Source organism: Ruditapes philippinarum, unplaced genomic scaffold (genome assembly GCF_026571515.1).
Source record: "Ruditapes philippinarum isolate M1 unplaced genomic scaffold, ASM2657151v2 ctg5079_1_1_1_1, whole genome shotgun sequence".
NCBI lineage: Eukaryota > Metazoa > Mollusca > Bivalvia > Venerida > Veneridae > Ruditapes > Ruditapes philippinarum.
The window spans coordinates 75,354-100,273 of NW_026862180.1; the positions used below are offsets into that span (position 1 = coordinate 75,354).

At 32.5% G+C, this 24,920-nt stretch overlaps 1 protein-coding gene across 1 annotated transcript in view; it reads right to left on the reverse strand.

Moving 5' to 3' along the window:
* Positions 1-24,688, reverse strand: part of LOC132718183 (extended synaptotagmin-1-like) — a 49,917-nt gene extending 25,229 nt beyond the window's left edge. The window contains exons 1-13 of the mRNA XM_060701816.1: positions 24,271-24,688; positions 11,937-11,978; positions 9,003-9,137; positions 8,668-8,744; positions 8,300-8,366; positions 7,652-7,741; positions 6,901-6,956; positions 6,472-6,592; positions 5,672-5,771; positions 5,236-5,306; positions 3,012-3,097; positions 2,535-2,583; positions 1,440-1,529 (exon numbers count right to left, since the gene is read on the reverse strand). Of these exons, the coding sequence (XP_060557799.1) occupies positions 1,440-1,529; positions 2,535-2,583; positions 3,012-3,097; positions 5,236-5,306; positions 5,672-5,771; positions 6,472-6,592; positions 6,901-6,956; positions 7,652-7,741; positions 8,300-8,366; positions 8,668-8,744; positions 9,003-9,137; positions 11,937-11,978; positions 24,271-24,558 (1,272 nt within the window). The 5' untranslated portion in view covers positions 24,559-24,688. The remainder of the gene's footprint in view (positions 1-1,439; positions 1,530-2,534; positions 2,584-3,011; positions 3,098-5,235; positions 5,307-5,671; positions 5,772-6,471; positions 6,593-6,900; positions 6,957-7,651; positions 7,742-8,299; positions 8,367-8,667; positions 8,745-9,002; positions 9,138-11,936; positions 11,979-24,270) is intronic.
* Positions 24,689-24,920: the final 232 nt, after the last annotated feature.

Consider the following 24,920-nt stretch of genomic DNA (forward strand, 5'->3'; position numbering starts at 1 on the left):
CAATCGAAATATCACCTTTTTATATTCTTTAAATTTGTATTAAACATATTGTTTATATTGTTAATATATATACCTTGATGATATTCTTATATATATTCCTTTAATCAAATTCTTTATAGATGTCCATTTAATCAAATTCTTTATTTATGCAATCAAGCATATTTCATATATGCTCCTTTAAGCATATTCTTTACATATGATTCTTTTATATAGTATATCCTCTATTTATAATTTTCTTTTAAAATATTTCCATACATGTTTATTCCTATAAGATTTTTGTTTTATATGCTCCTCCAAGCATATTCTATAAATGTATGCTCTTTTAGGCATTACCTTTTTTAAATATGCTGAAAGCCAAATTTGTTCATATATGCACATTTTACAAATATACTCCTTTAAACATATTTTTCATATATCCTGTTTTCAGGAAATTCATTATATATCACAGGTGCTTGAAACAAACTTTTTAAAGTTTTATATGGGCTATATACTATAATAAGATATATCTTTATATACATATATAGACCGGTTATGTAAAATATTTGATTATGTGACTAGCGCCTGTGTTATATATACTCTTTCAAAATATAAATCTTTTTTTTATTATACAAGTAAAATACTGATTCAATAAAGGACAAAAAACTACATCTATATTAGTTACAACATCAAATATAGCCCACAAATATACATAAATTATCCATATCTAACATCACTGATTATTTTAAAACATATATTTGGGTCTTTCTAAATAAACTGGCACTTCATATATACAAACAAATAAGATATTAAGAGGTTACTACATGACAGAGTAGGGTCAGAAAGTTATAATCTCCTCATTTAACAAATAACAGCCCCGGAGGGTCATTATTCTAAAGGGCTGATAAATACTTCCCGTCCTATCTCTGACTTGTATTAATGTCTTTCACTTTAGTTTGTTTTAATGAAGTTTTTTGCACATTTTTTTGCACATGCCCATATTCAGCAGGCAAATTATGGTTATAACTTTTTGGCACACTGGCCGTAAATTCATGAACAGTCACGTAACACTCATGACCAGTTTAAATCATATTATACAAATTTATAACTGTTTATAGTAAAAGATGTATAGAAGAAAAGTTTAACTTTGTTTTGTCGGATTCTTAGCCACACTGAAACTGCAAAGGCCATAGGAAATCTTAGATGCCCCTTCCTGCAATATATGTAGCATAAGCAGGCACCTTAGTATAACCACCAACCTTCTGTTAAGTACCTGGACATCTTCCTCTTATGAAAGAAGCATTAAAGTTCATGATGAGATTCAAACCCACACTACAGTGTGGGGCAATTCAGTTACAGTAGACAACCTAAACAAGCCTGTATTCTGTCATAATCCTTCCCTTTCTATTCAAATATCAAAGTTACGCAAAATTTACAGAAAGTTGATGAAAAGCTAACCATACCTTATTTAACATTTGAGGGTTTTTGGACAGGTACAGCCATACAAGTTTAAGATGGAGCTTTCCTGTTTTCACATTCTCTAATGGTAACCACTGTAAGATAAAAGAATATCATTGTTATAAATCTTGTTACTGTCTCATTAAATACACATCTACATTGCTTATATTAAAGATCCTGTAACACAAATATTTTATGGTTTTATGTCATAAATATGATGCTCAAGTTAAGATTTATCAATTTTGTAAGTTCCAAAAAGCATTATTTATAAAGATATTACCAAATTTAACATTTCATGTAGATAAAGGGAGGTGATAAAAAAAAATATTTTCTACAAATTCTAAGTCAAATTTTTCAATAAGAAAATGAAATGAAAGTATATATATATTAATGATTACATATAATATGTAAAAATATTTGCAGTACATATTTTACATATTCTTCCATGTTTAAAAATTGTTTTATAAGCATAATTATATACATATAGATAATTTCACTTAAGTGTGGTACGCAACCTCAATTACAACATGCAGGATCTTTAAAGGGACTACACTCTGTTTTTTTGACATGATGGGACTCGAAATATTTTTCTGAGATTTGTAAACCATTTAATGTAGGTCAAGACCATTAACTTGTGCGTAAATTTTCAGATCATTCTCACCCTGTTTTCCCAGAATAATCATGTTTGTTCTGCAAAATGACATAAAAATGATTTTCACTCAAATTAGGCTAAGAATCACACAAAAATTGATATTCAATTTAATTCTGAGTAAATTTCTTTATTTTCCTTATCAGACTTTTTCATAAAAGTGCTTAACTTGATCTATGTAAGATTTTCAAATTTTATGTTTCCAGGCTTTTTTTTTTATCTCAGTGGAGTTCCTTTAAAAGTCACATTTTTCAGCTTCATTGGTTAAGGACGAATCTTTATCATCTAATGCACTAGCAAATGAAGACTAAGCTTTCTCACATCAAATAAATCCTCTTTACTTTTTGAAAACTCATTTTGCTTTAGACCTGACCCTTTAAGCAATTAAAATGCTTCTCAAGTATTATTATAAAAACAATGTAACAGAGGACAACTGAAAAAAACCTCTTACATTATCAACAAGTCCTTTTGCTGCTACTGGAGACAGCTCAATAGAAACACTGAAAAACACAAAATGAAAACATCATTGTTAAGTTTTAAAACACTCATATCAAAGTAATTCCACTTACCTTTATTGTAAAACATAATACATGTATTATGTTCCTATTCATTTCAGAAAAATTTCCTCAAATTAGAACTTACTACCATATTCATAATTTTACTATCACTTTTTGTTTTTGAAGCTCCTTAAACAAATTTTATGTGGTAAAAACGTGTGAGGAAAAGTCTACACATACATCTGTTTACAGACAAAGAATCATTACTTTAAGAAAAATTACTGAACATGGGAACACAAACAAAATGCAGCCCTACACTTCTTACATATATATACATAATCTTAGACAAAGAGTTTGGAAGGGTGGTAGCCAAAACAAACTGTTTTCAAATTCTCTATCATTAAAGCTTCTAGTATCCTAAGAATACTTACTTTCCTAGTTTATCATCTTTACTGCCTGGATCCTCATCTCTCACTTCTACATCCATAAACTGACCGTCTTTCTCATCAATAATGGTCTGTAATAAAATTCATATATAAACCATTGATAAAAGCTATTAATCCAAGCCGTGCTTAAAGATATTTGTGCAACATAAATGTCCTGCTTTGAAGTTTCAACATGCATTGTTGACTGTGCAGATAAAACCTAGAAAGTAGGAGATCCCTTGAGAAGAATGAAACAAAGTTTATATGTGAAAATTTGCAGACTTCGTTTCCTCAAGTCTGTTCATGAGAAATAATGGAAAGTGCAACATCTCTCATGCCTCCTCGGATGGAAAGACTTTGAAAACTTATCAAAGTAGACTGTGGACTTTCAGATTGGTCTTGCTGCATACTGGTGACCTAAGTCTTTCATTATTGACAACTGATCACCTGATGAAGCTTATTATAGGGAAACATGTTTCGATAAATTGAGTTGGTTTGTGATCTGTTTGTCATATATATTTTCAGAAAGGACATTAACATTTCATGGCACCAAATTATTTAAGTCAACCAAAGTTTACCGTCTGACTAAGAAGAAACAAGAGCCATGTCAACATGGCCATCCCCCGCCGAATGTGTTTGCTCATTGGAAGAATGTATATGTAGAAGAGCGGAATAATTCCATTTTAAGAGGTCTTTTGGTAATGAAAACTGATGGCTATAGTGATTACAGATTTGAAACCTATGTGAATACTGATGGCTGAAAATAACAAAGGGCAATTACTGAAAAATAATGCAGGGTAGGTAATCATTCTTGTGTGCTGCATCCCTCCTCAGTAAAATCTATCCACCAATGAAGTTTCAAGTTGATACCTCAAATACTTTTTGAGAAAAAAATTGAATTGAAAAATTAAGTATGAAAAAGAACAAAGGGCAATAACTCACAAATTATAAAAGGTAGAGTTATCATTCTTCTGCAGTGCACATCTCCTGAGTGAGATCTATGCACCTATGAAATCTCAAAGGCTTTTTGAGTTATGCTCTGGACAAAAATTAATTTTGAAAAATAACAAAGGGCAATAATTAAATATTGCAGGGTAGAGTTATCATTCTTAAGCACTGCACTCCTCCTCAATGAGATCCATCCACCTTTGAAGTTTCAAGTTGATACCTCAAATACTTTTTGAGATAAGCTCTGGACAAAATAGCATAAAAAAAATAAAAGGGCAATAACTCAAAAATTGTATAGGGCAGAGTTATCATTCTTGCGCACAACATTCCTCCTCAATAAGATCTACCCACCTATGACATTTCATGTTGATATCTCAAACACTTTTTGAGTTATGCTCCACTCAGGTGAAAAATTAGGTATGAAAAATAACAAAGGGCAATAACTCAAAAATTATGAAAGGTAGAGTTATCATTCTTGTGCACTGCACACCTCCTGAGTGAGATCTATGCACCTATGAAGTTTCATGTTAATATCTCATAGGCTTTTGGAGTTATGCTCTGGACAAAAATCAATTTTGAAAAATAACAAAGGGCAATAACTCAAAAATCAAGGTAGAGTTATCATTCTTGTGCACTGCACTCCTCCTCAATGAGGTCTATCCACCTATGAAGTTTCAAGTTGATAACTCAAATACTTTTAGAGATATGCTCCGAACAAAAATGTCGGATGGAAGGACGACGGACAGAGACTATTTCTATATCCTCTGCCGAAATTTTTCGGCGGGGGATAATAATATTTATTCATTTCTTGGGTTTTTAAGTCACAACAACACTGTTAAGGTCACATGTGGATTTTTTTTTTCATGTGACCCTCAAAGCATTATTTCAGGCACAAGCAAGCACCGTTTGTTTTTTTTTGTTTTTTGGTTTAACGTCACATCGACACAGTATAGGTCATATCGCGACGTTCCAGCTTTACTGGTGGAGGAAGACCTCAGGTGTCCTTCCGTGCATTATTTCAGGCACGAACGGGTACCAGAGTAGTACCACCGACGTTCCGTAAGCTAGCTGGTTAGCTTCCTCACATGAAAGAATCCAAAGTCCCTGACAGGATTCGAACCCACAGAGGTTAGGGGCAAGTGGTTTGAAGTCAACGACCTTAACCACTCGGCCACGGACGCCCCACAAGCAAGCACCTGAGTAGAACCATCGACCTTCTCTAAGCTAGCTGGGTACATGATTACATGGGATCTAACAACACTGATATGTATGTATGGTTTACCTCAAACACACGATTCCATTGTGGAGCAACTGTATTATTAATCACATGTGTCTTAAACTTCATCGCACCAACTGTAACACAAATTAAATATATGACAAAGTGCAAATTTTCCATTTTTACTATAGTTTACAAAACAAACAGCAACATATACAAATACCTCTATATGTAGTATTAAACCAAGAATTATTCTATATTTTTTCGTATAAAAATTTCAAATAAATAACAAATTCATATTTCCTACTCCTTAGTCATCAAAACCATACTGAGTGAAGCAGTCTGACTATGTTTTGTCAATTTCTTAACATTTTAATATCTACAAAAGAAGTGAGAGTTATCAAACTTATTTTTTAGATCATGATTCAGAAAACTGATGGTATGAATGTCTATTTTCTTTACATATTTCATTGCAAACATTATAAAATGAAAGTCACATTACCTCTAACAACTGAGTAAGGATCAGATTTTCCTTTGCCCAGAACACTTAGGTCAGCTTTCACAAGATCTTTAGCTTCTTCAACATAAATCCTCAAAATACCCTGTCATAATACAAAGGAATACATTTCACCAAAGATTCCACCAAACTCAAACCAAATTCATGTCAACTTATTTCAAGTAACTCTTTGTTTGTTATCAAGTGATCCAATGTTGACCAAAATCACAATTATTAAGGTAGATTTAAACATTATTAAGACTACAGACTAAACTGTAGTTTAAAATTTGATTTCCAGGCATGGCATTAACTTTGAAACTCTTGGTCTTGAAGCACATCTAATATCAAACATTTACCCCAAGTTACATGTGTTTGAGACACTTAAAATTAATGTAAATTCTAAGAAAATAAGGATAAAGTCACAAACGTTTTGGCAATTAATGTCAATTTAAAAAAAACAATGTTTGATACACAAACTCTTTGACAAATAATGAGTCACATAGCAGCTAGAATTTTTATTTATTTAGTCAAATTTGCATATTATATATCATAGGAAATACAATGCCAGTGGAGAGTAAAAGATAATTTCAACCATAAAGCTTCAAGCCATTATCAGGGACAGCAAAATCAATTGTCTGTATTGCCCAGGTAGTCCCACAGCTTATAAGGACAAGGGAAAATTTTTCAAGAATTTACATAATAATTATAATACTGACAAGTTAAAATATAATTCAGATAACACAGACAAATAAGTCAAAATCAGATTTCGCTGGCCCTGTCATAATGAATGGAACAGAAAATCTTACATCTGGTTGAGGATATCTCAGTTTGCTGACAGTAAGACCCTGTGCAGTCTGTACCACTATTCTGTTAGGTAACACCATAATGTTACCTATAATCTCCTGTATATATGTCTGTAACATATCACTGAAATTATAAATAATACATATAATATTTCTGTAACATGTGGACTAAGAAGTCCTTTTTTATATATATTTATAAAGCAAAAATCTTCACTCATATACACTGTTTAATCTGAAATTTTCAGATGGGATTATATTTTGCAAAATTAGATGTTCACTAAGTATCTAAGTGTCATATAAATCTAACTGAACTGATAGTAGGAATTTGCAAAATTTAACCATGCCAATTAGTCCAAAAAAGATATACAATGTAAAACTAATAAAATGATAAATGATAAAAGTTTATTCCTTACTTGGCAGAGGAATACTTACTTCAACCCAGGAAGATCTAAAGCATTTGCTAAGCTAGTCAAATTGAAGTCAATGGACTGAAATTAATTAACCAAAAGTGTTTTAAAACAGTATTAAATTGGATGAACACATGACATTTTTATATGTTATAGTAAGTAAATTGTGAAAAAATAATTGAGTATGTAAATTTAAAGTTTCACAAGAAGATTTAATTTTCTTTGGAGTATTTTGGTAGACAGTCACAGAAAACATTAATACTTTTAGTTTTACTTAGATTCATAGCATTTAAACATATTAGTTAAAAGAAATTATTCACTGTCATAAAGTAAAAAGGTAAATTAACTTTAACATTGCTCAAATTATTATGTTTTGAGCTTGACTGAATTAAATATTAAAAAAACTTTTTTTGTTTGTTTTTTTTGGTTGGGTTTTATATCGCACCAACACAGAATAGTTCATATGGCTACTTTCCAGCTTTACTGCAGGAGCTCTTCTGTGCATTATTTCAGGCACAATTGGCCACCTTAGTAAAACTACCAATGTTCTTTAAGATGAATAGCTTCCCAAAGTCCCTGTTGGAATTTGAACTCACAGCGGTGAGGGGCAAAGGTTTGAAGTTTCATTTACAACCTTAACCAGTCGGCCACAGACGCCCCTATATTCTAAATTTAAGGTATCTAATTATAAAATTACATTATATTACAACAGCCTAAGGTGGGCAGAAGCAAATCAATAAATGCCATCAAATATAGACTAAAACCATAAAACTTACAGGATTATTCATAAAGAAGACACTGAGGCCACCAAAGAAAGGAACTTGGTTGATTAGTGGCTTAAATATCACACGCACAGTTCCGTGAAGCTGAAATATAAAATAACACATAAAATTTCTATGTTAATAAAGTATTTGTACCTATTTGCCATAAGTTTGATGAGCATAGTATATCTTTAAACTATTTTAGAACTATTTATGGATAATGGATATAGAACTGTACAGAACATTTTTCGTCTACGTCAGTATGGTTTATACGATATATCTAATTTATAACTCAAATATTTTATAATACCAAACAATCTAATTGTTTTGTTTTTACATAATGTATATATTTGAATTGTGTGTGTTTATATCTGTAATGAATGGCATATATGTGATTGTTTTCTTTGATCAACATAAAAAAATCATAAATTAATTGCAGCAGCTGTGTGTATATATGATATAAACTTCATGAATGTCTAATTAAAATCAACTTTACAAACATGCAGTGTGATACGGTATATGATATATTTCAAATTAAAACTATTCCTATACGAACAAATAATTAAGCGAGAGAATTCTTTGATCTGTGAAAGGCTGAAATTATCAGATTTTTGTCTGGGACTTATTTAGGTATTTTATTATCTATTTCACATAATAATTTACCTGTAAATCTTTTATACCAGCATTCACCCCCTTCACACACACTGTGATCTCACAATCACTACTGTATCTGTAAAAATAAACACACATTGAATATAGAATTAAATCATAACTTGTGAAAACAGTCTTTGAAAATAAAGGACACCATTAGACACATGAAATGGTCATTCATATGATTGTGACAATAAACTGCCATGGTCTATGTAAGGAAATATCAATAGTTTTAAATCATGGTCAATTTAAGGTAACAACAGTTTTAAATAGAACGCATCTGGCAAATCTTATAGTTAGCTGAATCCTTTATCAAGATTACATTATATCGCATGTTACTTGGTTTATATTTGTACTAATATAAACAGATTTGTACTTACATAATATCAAGATCCATGTAAATCTCATCTCTCTTCACCTTTTCTGTGTATACCTTAACACCACCAATTCTTGGAGGCTAAAATAGACATCAACATAATGTAACATACTTTAAAACCTTATATAAGCCAATGAACCAAAATCAATGGTGAAAACAAATTATGAGATGCAAAGGAATATAAGTTTATGTTTCAGTTAATTTGCTTTTTTATTTCTGTTTTAAATATGAATTTTTATCGTAAGATTTTTAGACAGAGTCTGCTTATGAGAAGGTTCTGCTAAAAATTGTTTTAACAGTAAACACATTTCATAATAAAAATATGAATTATGTACTTACAATATCTCCGAGATCAATATTGACAAATTTGAAAGATCCCATCACACTGGCACTGTCTTGTACAGTCTTTTGTACTGATGTCATGAGAAGGGTACGAGTATACTCTCCAATATAAGGCCACATCTGTGCTACCATCTGAAATAACAAGTTTTCTGGTTTAATATAATGTTCATTAATAAACTTCTTTTATTCTTAATTACTACATTAGTTAGCCTAAGGAGAGATTGTTCAGGGGGTTGGGAGTGGGGGTGATGGTTGATGAGGAGTCTTTCCCCCAAATACATTGTTAGGTGACAAATTATATTGGAAATTCGAAATCAGGGGGTATTTTATTACAATAAATTGCTTTATCAACGAATCCTATTCATCAAAGAACACTAATTTTCTTTGTTCTTATATCAAATACATGTTAAGGATGTGGGAGGATGCCATTACATCTGATACTACTCAGGAAACACATTCCATACTACTGTAACACCCTCTGACTTCCTAATGAACATGGTTATTTATCCAGACATATTCTAATTAAGCTAAAAACATTGAATCATCAATGAAAATACATTGAATCATATATCAATTCTGGAGAATTTCCATTCACTCTCTGTATAAAGTAGGAATGGGCCGATGATTTATTTTGGCAGGAACTTACAATACATGGTACCGCAAATATTGAGATACTGATAGGTTCTGGTTGAATTATTGTTTTGCTAAAAAATTCATCTTTTTCATGCTTTCCCTTTGTTATTAATTTCATTTACATGGTCATTCAAATTTAATAGCTACCTTTTCTTATAAAACAATTTGAAATCTCGCTATTGATTTTTTAATTATACATTTATTACAAGTATGTACACTTTAAGGCATTGCATTTTTCATGGCAAAAGAAATTAGTAAAGAAAGATAAAAGAGTATCATTATAAAAATCTGTTTAAACTAGGAAGACCTGACTAAGCAATTTTATTTCATTAAGTTGGATAATTATAGACATTGCATTGTTTTAAATTCCACAGCCATAAGATAGTACATGTAACTATAAGCGTATCAGGTGCTTTCAAATTGGGATTGAGTCACTTGGAGTGCGCAAAGGTCAGGAAGGCTAGCCAAGAAGTTAACCCATTACTACACCAAGGTGACCAATTGTCCTTTAAAATATGAAAAAGTTACTCATAATTATATAAAAAAAATAAAACTTTTTCAGAAAGGTAAAGGGCAAATTCTTCAAAGGTATGAAATAAAAAAATCTCTTGTGATGCCAGTAGACATTAAAGTTTCAAGTGAACCCATGATACAATATATAAAATATATATATAGAATATAAAAATATATGTAATAAAATATATCGCATGAGAAAAATGTACTGTTATTTCATGTTTAATACATCAGTGGTTTTCATGTCAAACAAATATGGAAATTTTAGCTATTGATATTGCAGCCACAGAGGAATAAATATTAATTATTTATTTCAGTTATTAACTTCAAAGAATGGCTATAACTTGTAATATCTAATATATAATATTTGAAATATGTGTATTGTACATCTCCCATTTTAAAATGTTTTAAGCTACTGTCTATCTCTGCTACATGCAGTTTTCAAAACTAGTTTTTTAGTTTTGAAAAAGAATAACTCCAAAATGTCTGTATGAAAGGAATATGTGGGTAATTTTCCGAATGAGCAAATGAAACATGCATGAAATTATTGCTAAAGGGTAAAAACTCTACTTAAAACTGCAGCAAAAAAAATAATTTTGCAACTTTTTATTCTGTTCACATAATATTATAATATTCATGTTAGTATAATAACAGAAACATTATATGTTACAACTCTTTCAAGAATCAACCATAGGATTATGGAAATAATACAATTTTAGTATTATATCAAATATAGCTTTATACCCTTTAATAGACCTTTACCATTATGGCATAATATTATAGCCAATGGTCTAGACAGTCCAGTCTTGTCTGCATTTGACCAACAATAATGGTTAATAAATTCAATGGCCAAATTTTTACCATTAAAAGCATTGTGCAGAACCAAGAAATCTACTTGAAAATTAGTACAAGTATCAATAGGGTTTTATTTTCCCAGGCTCATTATTAAAGCCAACAAAATCTAATTTATTTTAAATCCACAACTATTCTGCAACTAAATTTTAAATAAATTCATACATTAATTATAATGTATATGTACAGGAGACTGGCCTACAGGAGAATACAGTTGCGCCAGCTGTCATATACATATATATGTACAAACTGCATGCAAATTTCAGAATTTAATCAGTTTGAAACACATCTATCTAAGCTGCATTATAAAACAAGTTCTGGCACTTTTCCTAAATTAACCTGGATTAGCATCATAATTATGATGAAACATGGTTTGTAACCCTTGTACTATAAGGACTCAAACTTCAAACCTATGATCGCTAGGTTTGGAGGTGTTTACAATGGCTATGTAAGGCCTTTTCAAGCTATTTGCTCAAGCTACTTCCATCATAAATTGGGGAAATTATTTGGCATGTTGGATTTTGGAAAATTTGAAAAATTCAAAATGTACAATGTAAACAAACTACCTTATAAATTACTATAAAGTTTTTAAAGTTTATATGTATAATCATATAGCCTGTCTTTTTTTTAAAGAATCAAGTAAACACAGTCCAGTTTTTTCTGATCACTGTGATACAGTTTAATTTTTTTGGCTGCTGCTGGGAATTTTTTTTTTAATTGGGAGAAAAAAAGACAAACTATTTTCAATTGAAGCCTTATTTTGCCCTAGGGTGAAAATTGTGTGTCTGGCTCTAGCTAATCAAATCACTGTGTTTTAACATATGATTAACATTATTCTTCACAGTTATTAAAGCAGGTCAGCATTATTTCTTATTAAATAAACTGGTAACTGGTAGTCATTCAAGACTGACCAGTCTTAATTTAAATACCAACCTTGTTCAACCATTCTGCTCTTTCTACGTCTGGGAAAAACACCTGAAACATAAAATAATATTGTTGTTAGCATGACTGAGCTTTAAATATGAACATATTAATCATGTACATAGCAATAATATATTCTTTTGATGTTCCTCTACACATCTTATAAACAGCTGTAACTTCCTGGGTTGAAGAAAATTAGGATCACATTAACAATTTCAACAACAATTCTCATTTAATGTATCATAATGTTACGGCCTTGGATTTGAATAAGATTACAGGATCTTACTACCCATAACAAGATACAGCCTAGACCTGTTTCTAAAATCTGGTCAATTTGACCAGAAAAATGAATACACAAAAGTCATGTATTATAATTCCAACTGAATATATTTTTTGTCACAATAAGACACTTTCAACAAACTGCTACTTATGGGACATGACCTTCTGCTCCCTTGCACCTCAACCTCTCTCATTCCAAACCGATGGGGACCAATGAAATCAAAAATGTACATGATCAAATTTTCAAGGACCTAGCTCAGGCTTAACAGTTTCCAGAACTAAGCACTCAAAACCCTTACATAAAATATGTTTTTACATCTAAAAGAACTGGCAAGTTTATTTTTGCGACTGTATATTACATTGTTTTAAAGTATACAATAAGATTCTAATTTTCAAGGTCATACAATAATCAAATCGGGAGAACTGACTGCAACAAAATTAATTAATAAGCAAAACATAAGATCATATAATAAGATCTGTGTTTAGTTCTGCTTAATGAATATATCTGGGTCATAGCAATACACAAATGTTCTCTTCAAATATGACATTTTTTATACATGACTGCATTATTCAATATCTTATGCATGCATGCCTGCCTATAGATATGGTATATATGACACTTGAAATGTCTGTACATACAGTAGATACATGCTAACCAATAAAACCTTGAACTCTATACTCCCAAGGCTCTTATTTCAAACATTAGTGTATTTACTTACATAGCCGAATATAACAAGGATTTTTTCTTGCACATTAAACAATCTAAACGCCTACATAGTAGAGTTTAGGACAGTTTGAACCTTAGTATCAAAATGATTAATAGGCTTATGAAAATATCAATGAATGGGCGTGTAAAGATAACAGTCTAATGTTAAATAATTGCTTACCAAATATAAGCATACCAAGATATCTAGCATACTGTATATAATTATATAATAAAATGTCCCCCCTCATCCAAGCTTTAGTGATGGATGAGGGGCAGTATTGGAATAAAGCCGGAGGCTGAGCATGTATAAATAGCATGTTATCCTAACGCATCGAGTCCACAACGCCGCTTCAACGAACCGTAAAAAACATGACCAAACCATGCGCGCGACCATGTCAACCCCAGAAATCATAATTCAAAGCCCAAAAAATTTGTTGACGTACATAAAAAATAAACTGGGAGGGAAAAAGAAAAAACTTGTAGCACCCAAAAATGGGGGGGTTTATACATGCTCAGCCTCCGGCTTTATATTCCAATACTGCCCCTCATCCATCACTAAAGCTTGGATGAGGGGGGACAGTATTTTCATAAAGCCTCAGCTTTCACATGTATAAATAGCATCTTTAAAGATCGGCAACAAATATTTCCATGTCATTAGAAAAATGAAAAGACACATAACGCCAATCAAGAAACACAAATGTAATATCTGACAAATCCATAATATTTTATATCAAACAAAATATAAAATTCATATTTCATCAAAAATAATAAATCCAGATTGTCACTTTGAGGAAAAAACAGCTGTAGAAAAAGACAGATCCTCATTTTCAATAATAGGTCTATAATAAAACTTGTAAAAGTTATTGTCCGATTTCCAACCAGCTGTATTCAAGATATTTTTAATTGAACATCTCTGACTTCTTGCTGCTGCCGATACCGAGGCCCCCACGAAAAGAATGGGCCTTAAAAATGGCAACATCAATGCCTGACAATTGTAACACTGTCTTTAGCCATCTAGCAATAGTGCTTGATGTAACTGCATTAAATGTTACATATGAAATTAATAATTGATCAGATAGTCTCAACTGTTCCGTTACTTTGATATAATATAATAATGTATGATATACACACAAACTTTCTTTCCTAAAATGCTCAAATTTAACACAAAAATTATTTTCTTTTCCCACGACTGAAGTCTTCAATAGATTCGGGAAATAAAACACACAATAAGAATTATGTACCTTCATATAATTCAAATCAAGTGACATAATTGTCTGAGCTCTAGGAGCACATGCCAACGCTATAAGTGCCGTAACTTTTAATGTTAAAAACTTTAAATTTAAAGTTTCTAAAGGATACAAGTACTAAGCAATTTCAAAACTATTGTCACATCCCATGTGAACTTGTATCTCGGTAACGCCGGTTTTAAAATAAAAATCCCTCATAAAACGTTTAATCAAATTAGGTGAATCACACCAATCATTTCCTAACAATGACAAAGTCTGCAATAACATAGCCTTGTGAGAATTCAGCACCGAATATGACTTCTTGTCTAGATGCAAAAAATATAAAAACGATATTACCTCCATTTCAGTTGCTTTAAGGGGATTCTTACATTTCTGTGAACACCAAAAACAGCCATCTTTTCCATGCCATGGAATACTGTTTACGAGTTCCTTGTTTCCAGGAACCAAGGATGACGGCAACAATTTCTGGAAGTAATCCTCTACCCTGGAGATATCTGCTGATAGTTGAAGAGCGACAAAAGTTGTAGAATGGACCATTGGACACACTGTACTGGAATCTTGAGGCATAATCATCAGATCCTTGTGACGCGGCAACCTAACAGGATCAGAAATTAGAAGATCCATAATAAGTGGAAACCAAAATTGTGTTCTCCACAAAGGGATAATCAATATAGCTTTTTTAACCTTATCATCTTTTAATTTATTGATAACTCTCCCAACCAACGAGAATGGTGGAAACAAATAGGGCTTAAGGTTTGACCAAGGAAACGAAAAAGCATCATTTCTAAATGCCCCAGGCTGGGGAAACCATGACACAAACCTTGACAATTGACAGTTTAACCTAGACGCAAATAAATCGATGTCTGGAAAGAACATCTGTGAACAGATTCTATCAAAAATCTCCTTTTTTAACATCCATTCAGCAGACTCTGAACGAAAATGTCGAGAAAAAATAATCAGCTTGTACATTCTCTGAACCTTTAAGATAATTAGCTGATAAAAATATAGATCTCTCTAAGCACCAATTCCAGATATCAATAGCTAAACTATCAAGACTTGGGGAAGACATTCCACCCATGTCATTTATGTATGCTACAGCTGTCACATTGTCTGAAAAAACCTGAAGATGACAACTTTTAAAACTATCATACAAGGCTTTAATTCCATTAAAAACAGCTAAAAGTTCTAAATAATTTATGGCAAAACTTTGTTCACAAATTAACCAACGACCATTAGCAACTGACCTGATGAAACATCAACACAAGCCCAGCCAAGTTTACTAGCATCTGTTTGACACGTAAAGGAAATATTTGAGGTCGTATTCGCTTACCATTCTTGAGACGTATATTTTCAAGCCACCAACGAATTTCAGATTTTGCACCTTCGGACAAAAACACTTTATTGTCAAAATTCATATTTTTACCTAATCCATTAATTTTACATCTTTCCATTTGTCTATAATGAAGAGGAGCTTCTAAAACTGCATGGAAGGCATTTATAACAGACCCTATAAATGAAGCAAGCTCTCTAACAATCACTAACTCACTGTGAATGAGATTATTAGCCTTTGAGAGTATTTTCTCAATCTTTTCCTCTGTCAAAAACAACCATAAAAAGAACTGAATCCAAAAGATACCCAAAAAAGACAATTTTATGACTGGGTACCAAACTTGATTTTTTCTCATTAATAACATAGCCTAAAGACTGTAATGTGTCACAAATAATCTTTGCATTTTCTAGACACAAATCTCTATCACAGTTCATATTTAAAGAATCATCTATATAATAGGCACATCTGATGGCTTGAGAACGAAACCAGGCATAAATAGGTTTTAATAATTTGGTAAAGACTCTAGGTGCAGCACTATAACCAAATGGTAAACAAACAAAGGCATATAATGAATCTCTCCAATAAAATTTCAGAAATTTTTGGAACTCTGAATGAATGGGAATGGAAAAGTAAGCATCTTGTAAATCAACTGAACAAAAATAATCATTTTCTTGAACTAAGTCCAAAAATTACTTTGAAATGCTCCTGTTTGAAATGTTCATAATGAACAAAATTATTTAACTCTTTGAGATTAATGATTGGTCTATATTTACCATTTGGCTTTTTCACTACAAAAATATTAGAAATAAATTGATCACTTTCCTCCACAGAAGGTGCAATAGCCCCTTTTTTAAGCAAATCTTCAACTTCAGAATCTATAATACTCATTTCTTCTGTATTAAAATTGATTTCCTTTGGTAAAGAATATTGCACAGGATAAACATCAAATTCTAATGAATAACCCTGAACAGTACTCAAAACCCAAGGGTCATTAGAAAACTTTTCCCATGCATGAATAAAGTATCTTAACTTACCTACCGAACTTATTTCTCCCCGTTTGGGGGTGCCGTCACAGTGGCAGACTTAAATGTTCCTTCCTCATGGGAGCTCTCTGGGAATAACACACCCGCACCTGTGGATAAGGTGTCATTCTTCCTCTGTTAAAATGCCTTGCTCTAGAAAAACGACCTCTGAAAGAATTCCTATTATACTGTGCGTTATAATCCTTTCCCAGATTAACCCCTACTTCACAATGCTTAATCTCTTTAGAAATATCGTCACCAAAAGAGAGGTTGAAATAGGGACAGACATGTTACACAAATTTTTATACCTCTTGTTCAATGATGGACGAATCAAATATCTACGTCTGATACTTATGTTATACTGTGCTTGTCCAAGAATTGACAAAGAATCAGATAGTAACTGTTTAGCCTGTGGTTTAGCAGAAATAGAGGTCTTCAAAATCTTAGCCAGCTTAATAATGGGCACCATACCAGCTGCTAACAACGACTGAATATCCTGAAATAGACGGTCATGAGACCGAGAACGTTTATCCATAACCTTCCAAATTTCCATGTTCACCATTGGAGGATTCAACTTCTCACAGTTAGCTGGTACAGGATATTTATCACAAAGTTCATCACTGTCACAAAGTGCGGTGCAGGCAGTATTAATGAGTTTAGCTAAGGAGGAAAAATTGCCTCACCTTTATTTCTCTGCTTAATTTTAGGCAAGCCCCAATCTTCATCATCACTAACATGGGACACATCGTCCTCTCCAAACATTGAATCAATCAGCCTTTTAGTCATATCTCGACTTCTAGCATGCCTTGCAGGTCTGTGGCCAATACTGTCATCGCTATCTAAAAAATCATTTTCAACTTCAATTTGCATATTAGGTGCTCGGGCCAAATCAACATACTCATTTTCCATATCACTTTGTTCCATAGAAAAAGTGTTAGAAACCTGTGGAGCAGGAAGCCCCAATTTACTACGTAACAACTCTAAATCATCAGAGGATAATTTATTTAAATCAATCAAACTTTTGTTAGCGTTCCTTGATTTTGTCCCCTTTTTATCACTAACAGAGGTCTTTGTTGTCTTAGATTTATCCACATTGGTCGATTTTTTACCAGTTTTCGCGACCTCTTGACAACTTTTGACACTGAACTTTTAATTCTGCCAGGCCTTTACCACGGCTCTTATTCTTAACGGGGACATCGTCCTCCGAAAATCCAGAAAACTCTGGACTCTCGTCAGAAAGATGTAACACATCTTCATTCTGAACAGATAAATTCCTATTTACCGAGACATCGTCTTCGGACTGGCTCATATTGAAAAAACAACAAAGTCTGGACAACGTCCTAGACAGAGCCAAAAATACTGTATAAGAAATAAAAATAACAAAATAATTTCACGTCAATTCACAAACTTACCGACAAACAAAAAGCCGAGAGCTGTAAATACAAAACAAACCCTCAAAAACTGCATAAGAAAACGAAAGTAAGCGTAACACGTGTGGACTATTCAACGACGCCAGGAAAACTATGATTTCTGGGTTGACATGGTCGCGCGCATGGTTTGGTCATGTTTTTTACGGTTCGTTGAAGCGGCGTTGTGGACTCGATGCGTTAGGATAACATGCTATTTATACATGTGAAAGCTGAGGCTTTATGAAAATACTGCTAGATATTTATAACAAAATGTCCATAAATGAAAAAAGTATAATAAAGAAGTACATGTAATACAACTTTACATGCTCCAATGAATTTAAAAGGTCTGAGTTTTAAGTTTTATTTCTGCAGCCTGGTTGACTCATACATTACATGCAGTTATATTGCACATACAAAATACCAAAAAAATGATAGGTGTTCTTGAGAGCTGTTTTTCATATTTATTTATGATGTGGTTCAAAAACTTAATACAAAAAGACCTTATCGAGGAAAATCTCTTAAAAAAATGGTGAGATTGTATATTACTTTTATCTGAGTACCATAAACAAATCCATTGAACGATAAATAAGCAGTAAAACAAAATTTTGTAGCCAGGTTTGGTTTGCTTTCCTTATATATATCCTTATATGCCATGTATATAGCAAACTAAGCAAGCACTGTTCACAGGCCTCTCCCCCCAGGAAAATTCTTTAAAATCATGTAATGAAAACAGATCTTTGTTAAAACATAAAAACTACCAATTCAGAATAAAATTGGAAAATCTATCTTAAACATTGACCTTTACAAACTTCATCCATTTACTATTGAAACAGGTTACACGAAGTTACTTTTGTATTGATTTAAGTACTTCAAATATTGATGATTATGTATTGGTAAAACCACAAAAACTTGAAAAAGTCCAGCACTATTTAACATAAAAACATTTTTTTTCATAAAATGGAAAACTGTATCATAACAGGATTAAAGGATCAGAAATACCATAAGTCAACGAAGCATAATTGTTAAGCTGACTGAGCAAAACGTTTATATACCAGTAACATTTTGATCGATTTTCAGGTTTCTCTATAACGTCATATATATCTACTGATATTACATTTTTTATGGGGTAAAGGTTGACTGATTCTGATCAGAAAACATGCCAAAGTACAAGTTCATGAATCTAAATATTGATTTAATGGAATTTCCACCTACAACACTAGTAAAACATTATTCACATTTGTTGTTCAAGGGTTGGTTACATTGTAAATTATTGCCATTTTAGTTATAATATTGTGATTTGTGTAGAAGCTACATTATTCAATTGTTACATTGTAATCATTCATTTCAAGGAAAAATGATTATTTGCCATCATTGTGATTTAGCGTAAGAACAATAATTAACATCTTAATTGTCATTTACACTTTTACATACTACCATAATTATATTTCACACAGTATGAATCACAATTGTCACTATTATTGTTACAAGGACATGATTTCCATGCATGATATCTTCATTGCAAGTTACTTATTACAATATAGACATCATTGTCATATCAAGCATACCTTAAGGCTAAGCTATGAAAGAACAGACCTGTTTGACCAGAAAGACAAGATAGTGTCATACATGTACATGTAGGTAAATAAGATCTGAGCAAAGCAATTTTCTTCAATGTAACACATTACATAAATCTGCATTTCTTCAGTACAATAATTAACATACATGTAGGTTTAAATAGTACTGACATTCAGCCCAGTTTGATAATATTTTATTATACATGGGTATACAATAGTATCATAAATTAATTAAAATCATCATTTCATCAGCCAAATAAAGAAGTTAAGAAAAGGTGTTGTTAAGCTTAAAACTTAAGATAATATATTTTACCCTCTTTCAAACTTGTTCCCTTTAAATTTATAAAAGATATTTTTACACTTTATTTATCATTGCCTGACATATATTTCAGATTTTATAAGAAGAAGAAGAACATTTTATTGACTTGAACTACATAGTTTCTCATCATATACTGATTACATATACACAAACATTATATATATTGTACATATAATTCATAAATTATTATATATTCATTTGTTTATAAAGAATTCTCAGGTGTCAGTCTAATTAAAGCAGTCATGCTAATTTTTATGAAAATTTTTTGAAAATGTAAAAGTAAAATATTGTGGAGTGAAAAAAGAAAGTAATTTGCACATTGCAAATGACACTTACAATTACAATTACTAAAAAGAGGTCAAATATGTAAAAATAACCCTTGATGTGTTAATCACACAGTAGAAATATGGTGATAAATACTGCAAAATCAGTTGTTAATTGCAGATAACATTTAAATTATTACTTACGTCTTGAATCTTTTATTTTTCTTAATTGCTTGTATATTTTTCTCAAACTTGTTTGATTTTCTTGATATATTTTGGCTCATCTGTGGGAATGTAGCTTTAAATTTTAAGCTACATGTAACAAAAAAATATTGACTTTAACAATACTGTAACTTAATTGAATACAATACATTTCCCAGGTTCAGTAAACCTTTATTATACTATAGTATTCATAGCATTAGGGAAACATTCTCACAAAATGACAAATACTTTACAGCATATAAATTGCTGCAGATATATAACAAATTATAACTCATGTATATGTATTTTATGCTGCATAATGCACATATAATTATTTTTAATGATTAAATGTGTATACTTCATACATTTAAGGTTAAACCAGCTATTAAAATAAAGTAAAAGACAAGAGCGATCAGTAATCACATGTGTCGCCTCATGATGGCCAATTTCATGTTGGGACAAATTTTGTGACAGATGGACAGACAGACGGACAGTGCACAACTAGACTTGGTACTGATCATTCCTGTAAAGTTTGGATAAAATTGCACCAGTAGTTTATGAGGAGTAGTCCGGACAAGCTTTTGCATATCTGGTAACACACAGAAAAAAACACGGCCAAAAATTATTTAACCGTAAAACCCGTGCAATATGCGCAAGGACTTGAGCTACAGATCAATCCTGTAAAGTTTCATTGAAATTGCATTAGTGGTATAAGATAAGTAGTCCGGACAAACTTTAAAAATAAAATTATTAAAGGGCCATAACTCTGACAAAAATCATTGAACCGGAAAATGCTGACAATATGCACAACTAGACTTAGTACTTAGAGTTGGGTACCGCCAGAAAGAAAATACCACGGTATACCACGGTTTTTTCCTAAAAACCACGGTATAAACCACGGTATACCACAAATTTTCATTGTACACTATAGGTTAATTTTTATCTCTAAAATAAGTATCAAGGTAGGCTGGTATAGAATTTCAAATATTAAATTTAAGCAGATCTATAAAATACAGATTAATCAAAGCATCATTTAACTTTTTTCAATCAGGTACTTTCGCATGTTGACAATCATAAATTAATTGGGTCATGGATCAGTTCTTGTTGTTTTTTTATTATTACATATTGGTCTCTTTCAACATTTAACAACTGTTATATAAATTGCATAGTTAAAAATTTAAAATGGAAAAATAAAATGTTTTTATTGCTTATTGATTAATAAAATAATAGGTCAAATGCACGATAGCTGATGACAAATATTTATTTGTCAGTTAATTTTATAACAGAGTCCCAGCTGCTATCTGTAAATTTTTTATTGCAAGGGCTAAGTATTTAATTAATCTGTGTCAGAAACCAAAACAAACATGTACCCCAAAAGCAAATTAAAACTAGAGGATGCTTTTGTAAAAAAGCGCATGTCTCCCCCACTGCACTGTGACCTTGACCTTTGACCTACTGACCCCAAAAACAATAGGGATCATCTGCTCTATAAGACCAATCATCCTATGAAGTTTGAGGGCTGTAGGTCAAAAGGAACTCTAGTTATCATCCGGAAACGAGAAATTGACCAACGGTCACTGTGACCTTGACCTTTGAACTACTGACCCCAAAAACAATAGGGATCATCTGCTCAATAAGACCAATCATCCTATGAAGTTTGAGGTCTGTAGGTCTAAAGGAACTCTAGTTATCATCCGGAAACGAGAAATTGACCAACGGTCAGTGTGACCTTGACCTTTGACCTACTGACCCCAAAAACAATAGGGATCATCAGCTCTATAAGACCAATCATCCTATGAAGTTTGAGGGCTGTAGGTCAAAAGGAACTCTAGTTATCATCCGAAACGAGAAATTGACCAACGGTCACTGTGACCTTGACCTTTGACCTACTGACCCCAAAAACAATAGGGATCATCTGCTCTATAAGACCAATCATCCTATGAAGTTTGAGGGCTGTAGGTCAAAAGGAACTCTAGTTATCATCCGGAAACGAGAAATTGACCAACGGTCACTGTGACCTTGACCTTTGAACTACTGACCCAAAAACAATAGGGATCATCTGCTCTATAAGACCAATCATCCTATGAAGTTTGAGGGTTGTAGGTCAAAAGGAACTCTAGTTATCATCCGGAAACGAGAAATTGACCAACGGTCACTGTGACCTTGACCTTTGAACTACTGACCCCAAAAACAATAGGGATCATCTGCTCAATAAGACCAATCATCCTATGAAGTTTGAGGTCTGTAGGTCTAAAGGAACTCTAGTTATCATCCGGAAACGAGAAATTGACCAACGGTCAGTGTGACCTTGACCTTTGACCTACTGACCCCAAAAACAATAGGGATCATCAGCTCTATAAGACCAATCATCCTATGAAGTTTGAGGGCTGTAGGTCAAAAGGAACTCTAGTTATCGTCCGGAAACGAAGAATGGACGGACGGACTGACGGACTGACGGACTGACGGACGGACTGACGGACGGACGGACAGGGCAAAAACAATATGTCTCCCCCCGAGGTGGGGGAGACATAATTATCACATAGAAAACAGCTGACCATGTTACTGCTTAATTAATATTCATTAGTTGAACGAACATTACTTTTAATCCAGTTTCTATGCCGTTCTATAATTAGTAAATTGCCATGTGCATGCAGTAAGTGCGTGACGTAAGGAAAACCCCTAGCCTGATTGGTCGCTATTTATATAAATACTTAAAATAGTAACACCCTAATTTTATGCAAGGAATGCCCTCATGAATTATCAAATTTTACGATTAGTTTTCGTATCAAATAAGCGATATTTGGACAAGTAAATGTAAGTCGACAATTCTTGCTTCTTCAACTGAGATCATGCAAGTCGACAGTTCTGGCTTACATGCGGTAATCGATAAAGCATTCAATTTTCGCTAAGAACTATCGAAGAATGATAACAGTCGGCGAAAGTTGTTTGCAAAAAGGTTAACTCAAAGAAACATTGACATATACAACAGAAAAAGTTTTTTTATTTAGTACATTTTACGGATCTGTAATTGCTTTAAATTAGAGTTAAAGTACCGGTTTTCCAGGTCTGTACCGCGGTACGTACCACAGATGTCTCGGACCGTGGTTTACCGGTATACCGGTTAAACCGCGCACCTCTATTAGTTCTGATAATTCCTGTAAAGTTTGGATGAAATTGCACAATTAGTTTATGAGGAGTAGTCCGGACAAGCTTTTGTGTATCTGGCAACACACAGAAAAAAACACCTTTTTATCAAAGGGCCATAACAGACAGACAGACAGACGGACGGACAGACAGACGACGGAGAAGTGATCCCTATACGTCGCCACTACTCCGTAGAGGCGACACAAAAATTACTCCCTACAGGTATCTATGTCCCTACTGTTATCAAGGTAATTTGAACATGTGCCAATATGCACAATATGTAGTACCAGAAATGAACATGGCAGCTTGACCTTAATGTTGTTTTCTTTGATAATTAACTTGATATTTGATGGACACCTGTTCTTTAAAGTAAAGATGCAATGTTCAGTTATTACCAGTAGGATAAGTCTGAGGCTGTGATGTTCTTTTAATTATCAGAAAAATATCAGACTGCAGTGCCCAAGTGCTCCACCCCATAGCAATTCAACTGCTGAGGTAAATTTGGTGTATTGTTAATGAAAAACAATTCCATCAGTAAGTAGAAAATCTATCAAAATGATATCATTCTGAATGATATGCAGATTTTTTACTGAAACATATATATATTTAAGAATATGCCTTGGCCAACCTCAAATCAATACAAAATAAGATAAACAAGACTGTCAAAAAATGAAATAACAAAAGAGAAGCATATTTAGCATTATTATTCAAGTGACTGGAACTTGGACTTCAATTTAAATCACCACACCCAAATATTTTAATGCCCACACATTCTTCAACCATATTGTGCATTCAAGCATGTAGCACATTAAACACTTAAATATAACGCTTATGCATAGAAATATCACTTACCCATGATGGCAAATCTTCTACTCTTGCTAAAATTGCTTCTTTCTCATTTTTAGCAGCTTGCTGTGAAATTTCTATCTTTTTCTGTTGCAATTTGTTATGCTTTTCTTTCCATGTAATAACAACAAGTCCTAATAAAATCCATGCTGGGCTGAATTGATAGTAACCAAATCCCCAGATCGCTACTGCAGCCCCTGCATATTTGAAATATCTTTTTAGAACACTGACAAGCAATGTATCCTCTGTAACTGCCTTTCTTTTGGGTTTAGCTGGCTGCTTTTCGTTCGCCATTTTGTTGGCCTTGACAGTATAAGTTTTGCTGATGCTACTCTATAAATATTTTACCTGTGTCGTCTGCAATACACAAATAATCACCGGTTCGTAAACTTTCTGTGACCCGAGGGTAATTACCCGGAAGTGATTTGGTTTACGGTAAGAGAAAAGATTTAGTGGTCTATTACAATTAGTTGTATAGCTGTTAGATGGTAGTAAAACTCGGATAGTGACTTAAATTATTAATCATTCCGAAAAACTCCTATTGAGTATTTCAGATTACTGAAGATACACAATTGTGAACACTTACTTTGAAATCATAAGAAAAAACATCCATAAGAAATACTAGTATTTACATGTATTCCTGATACAAATTCAAG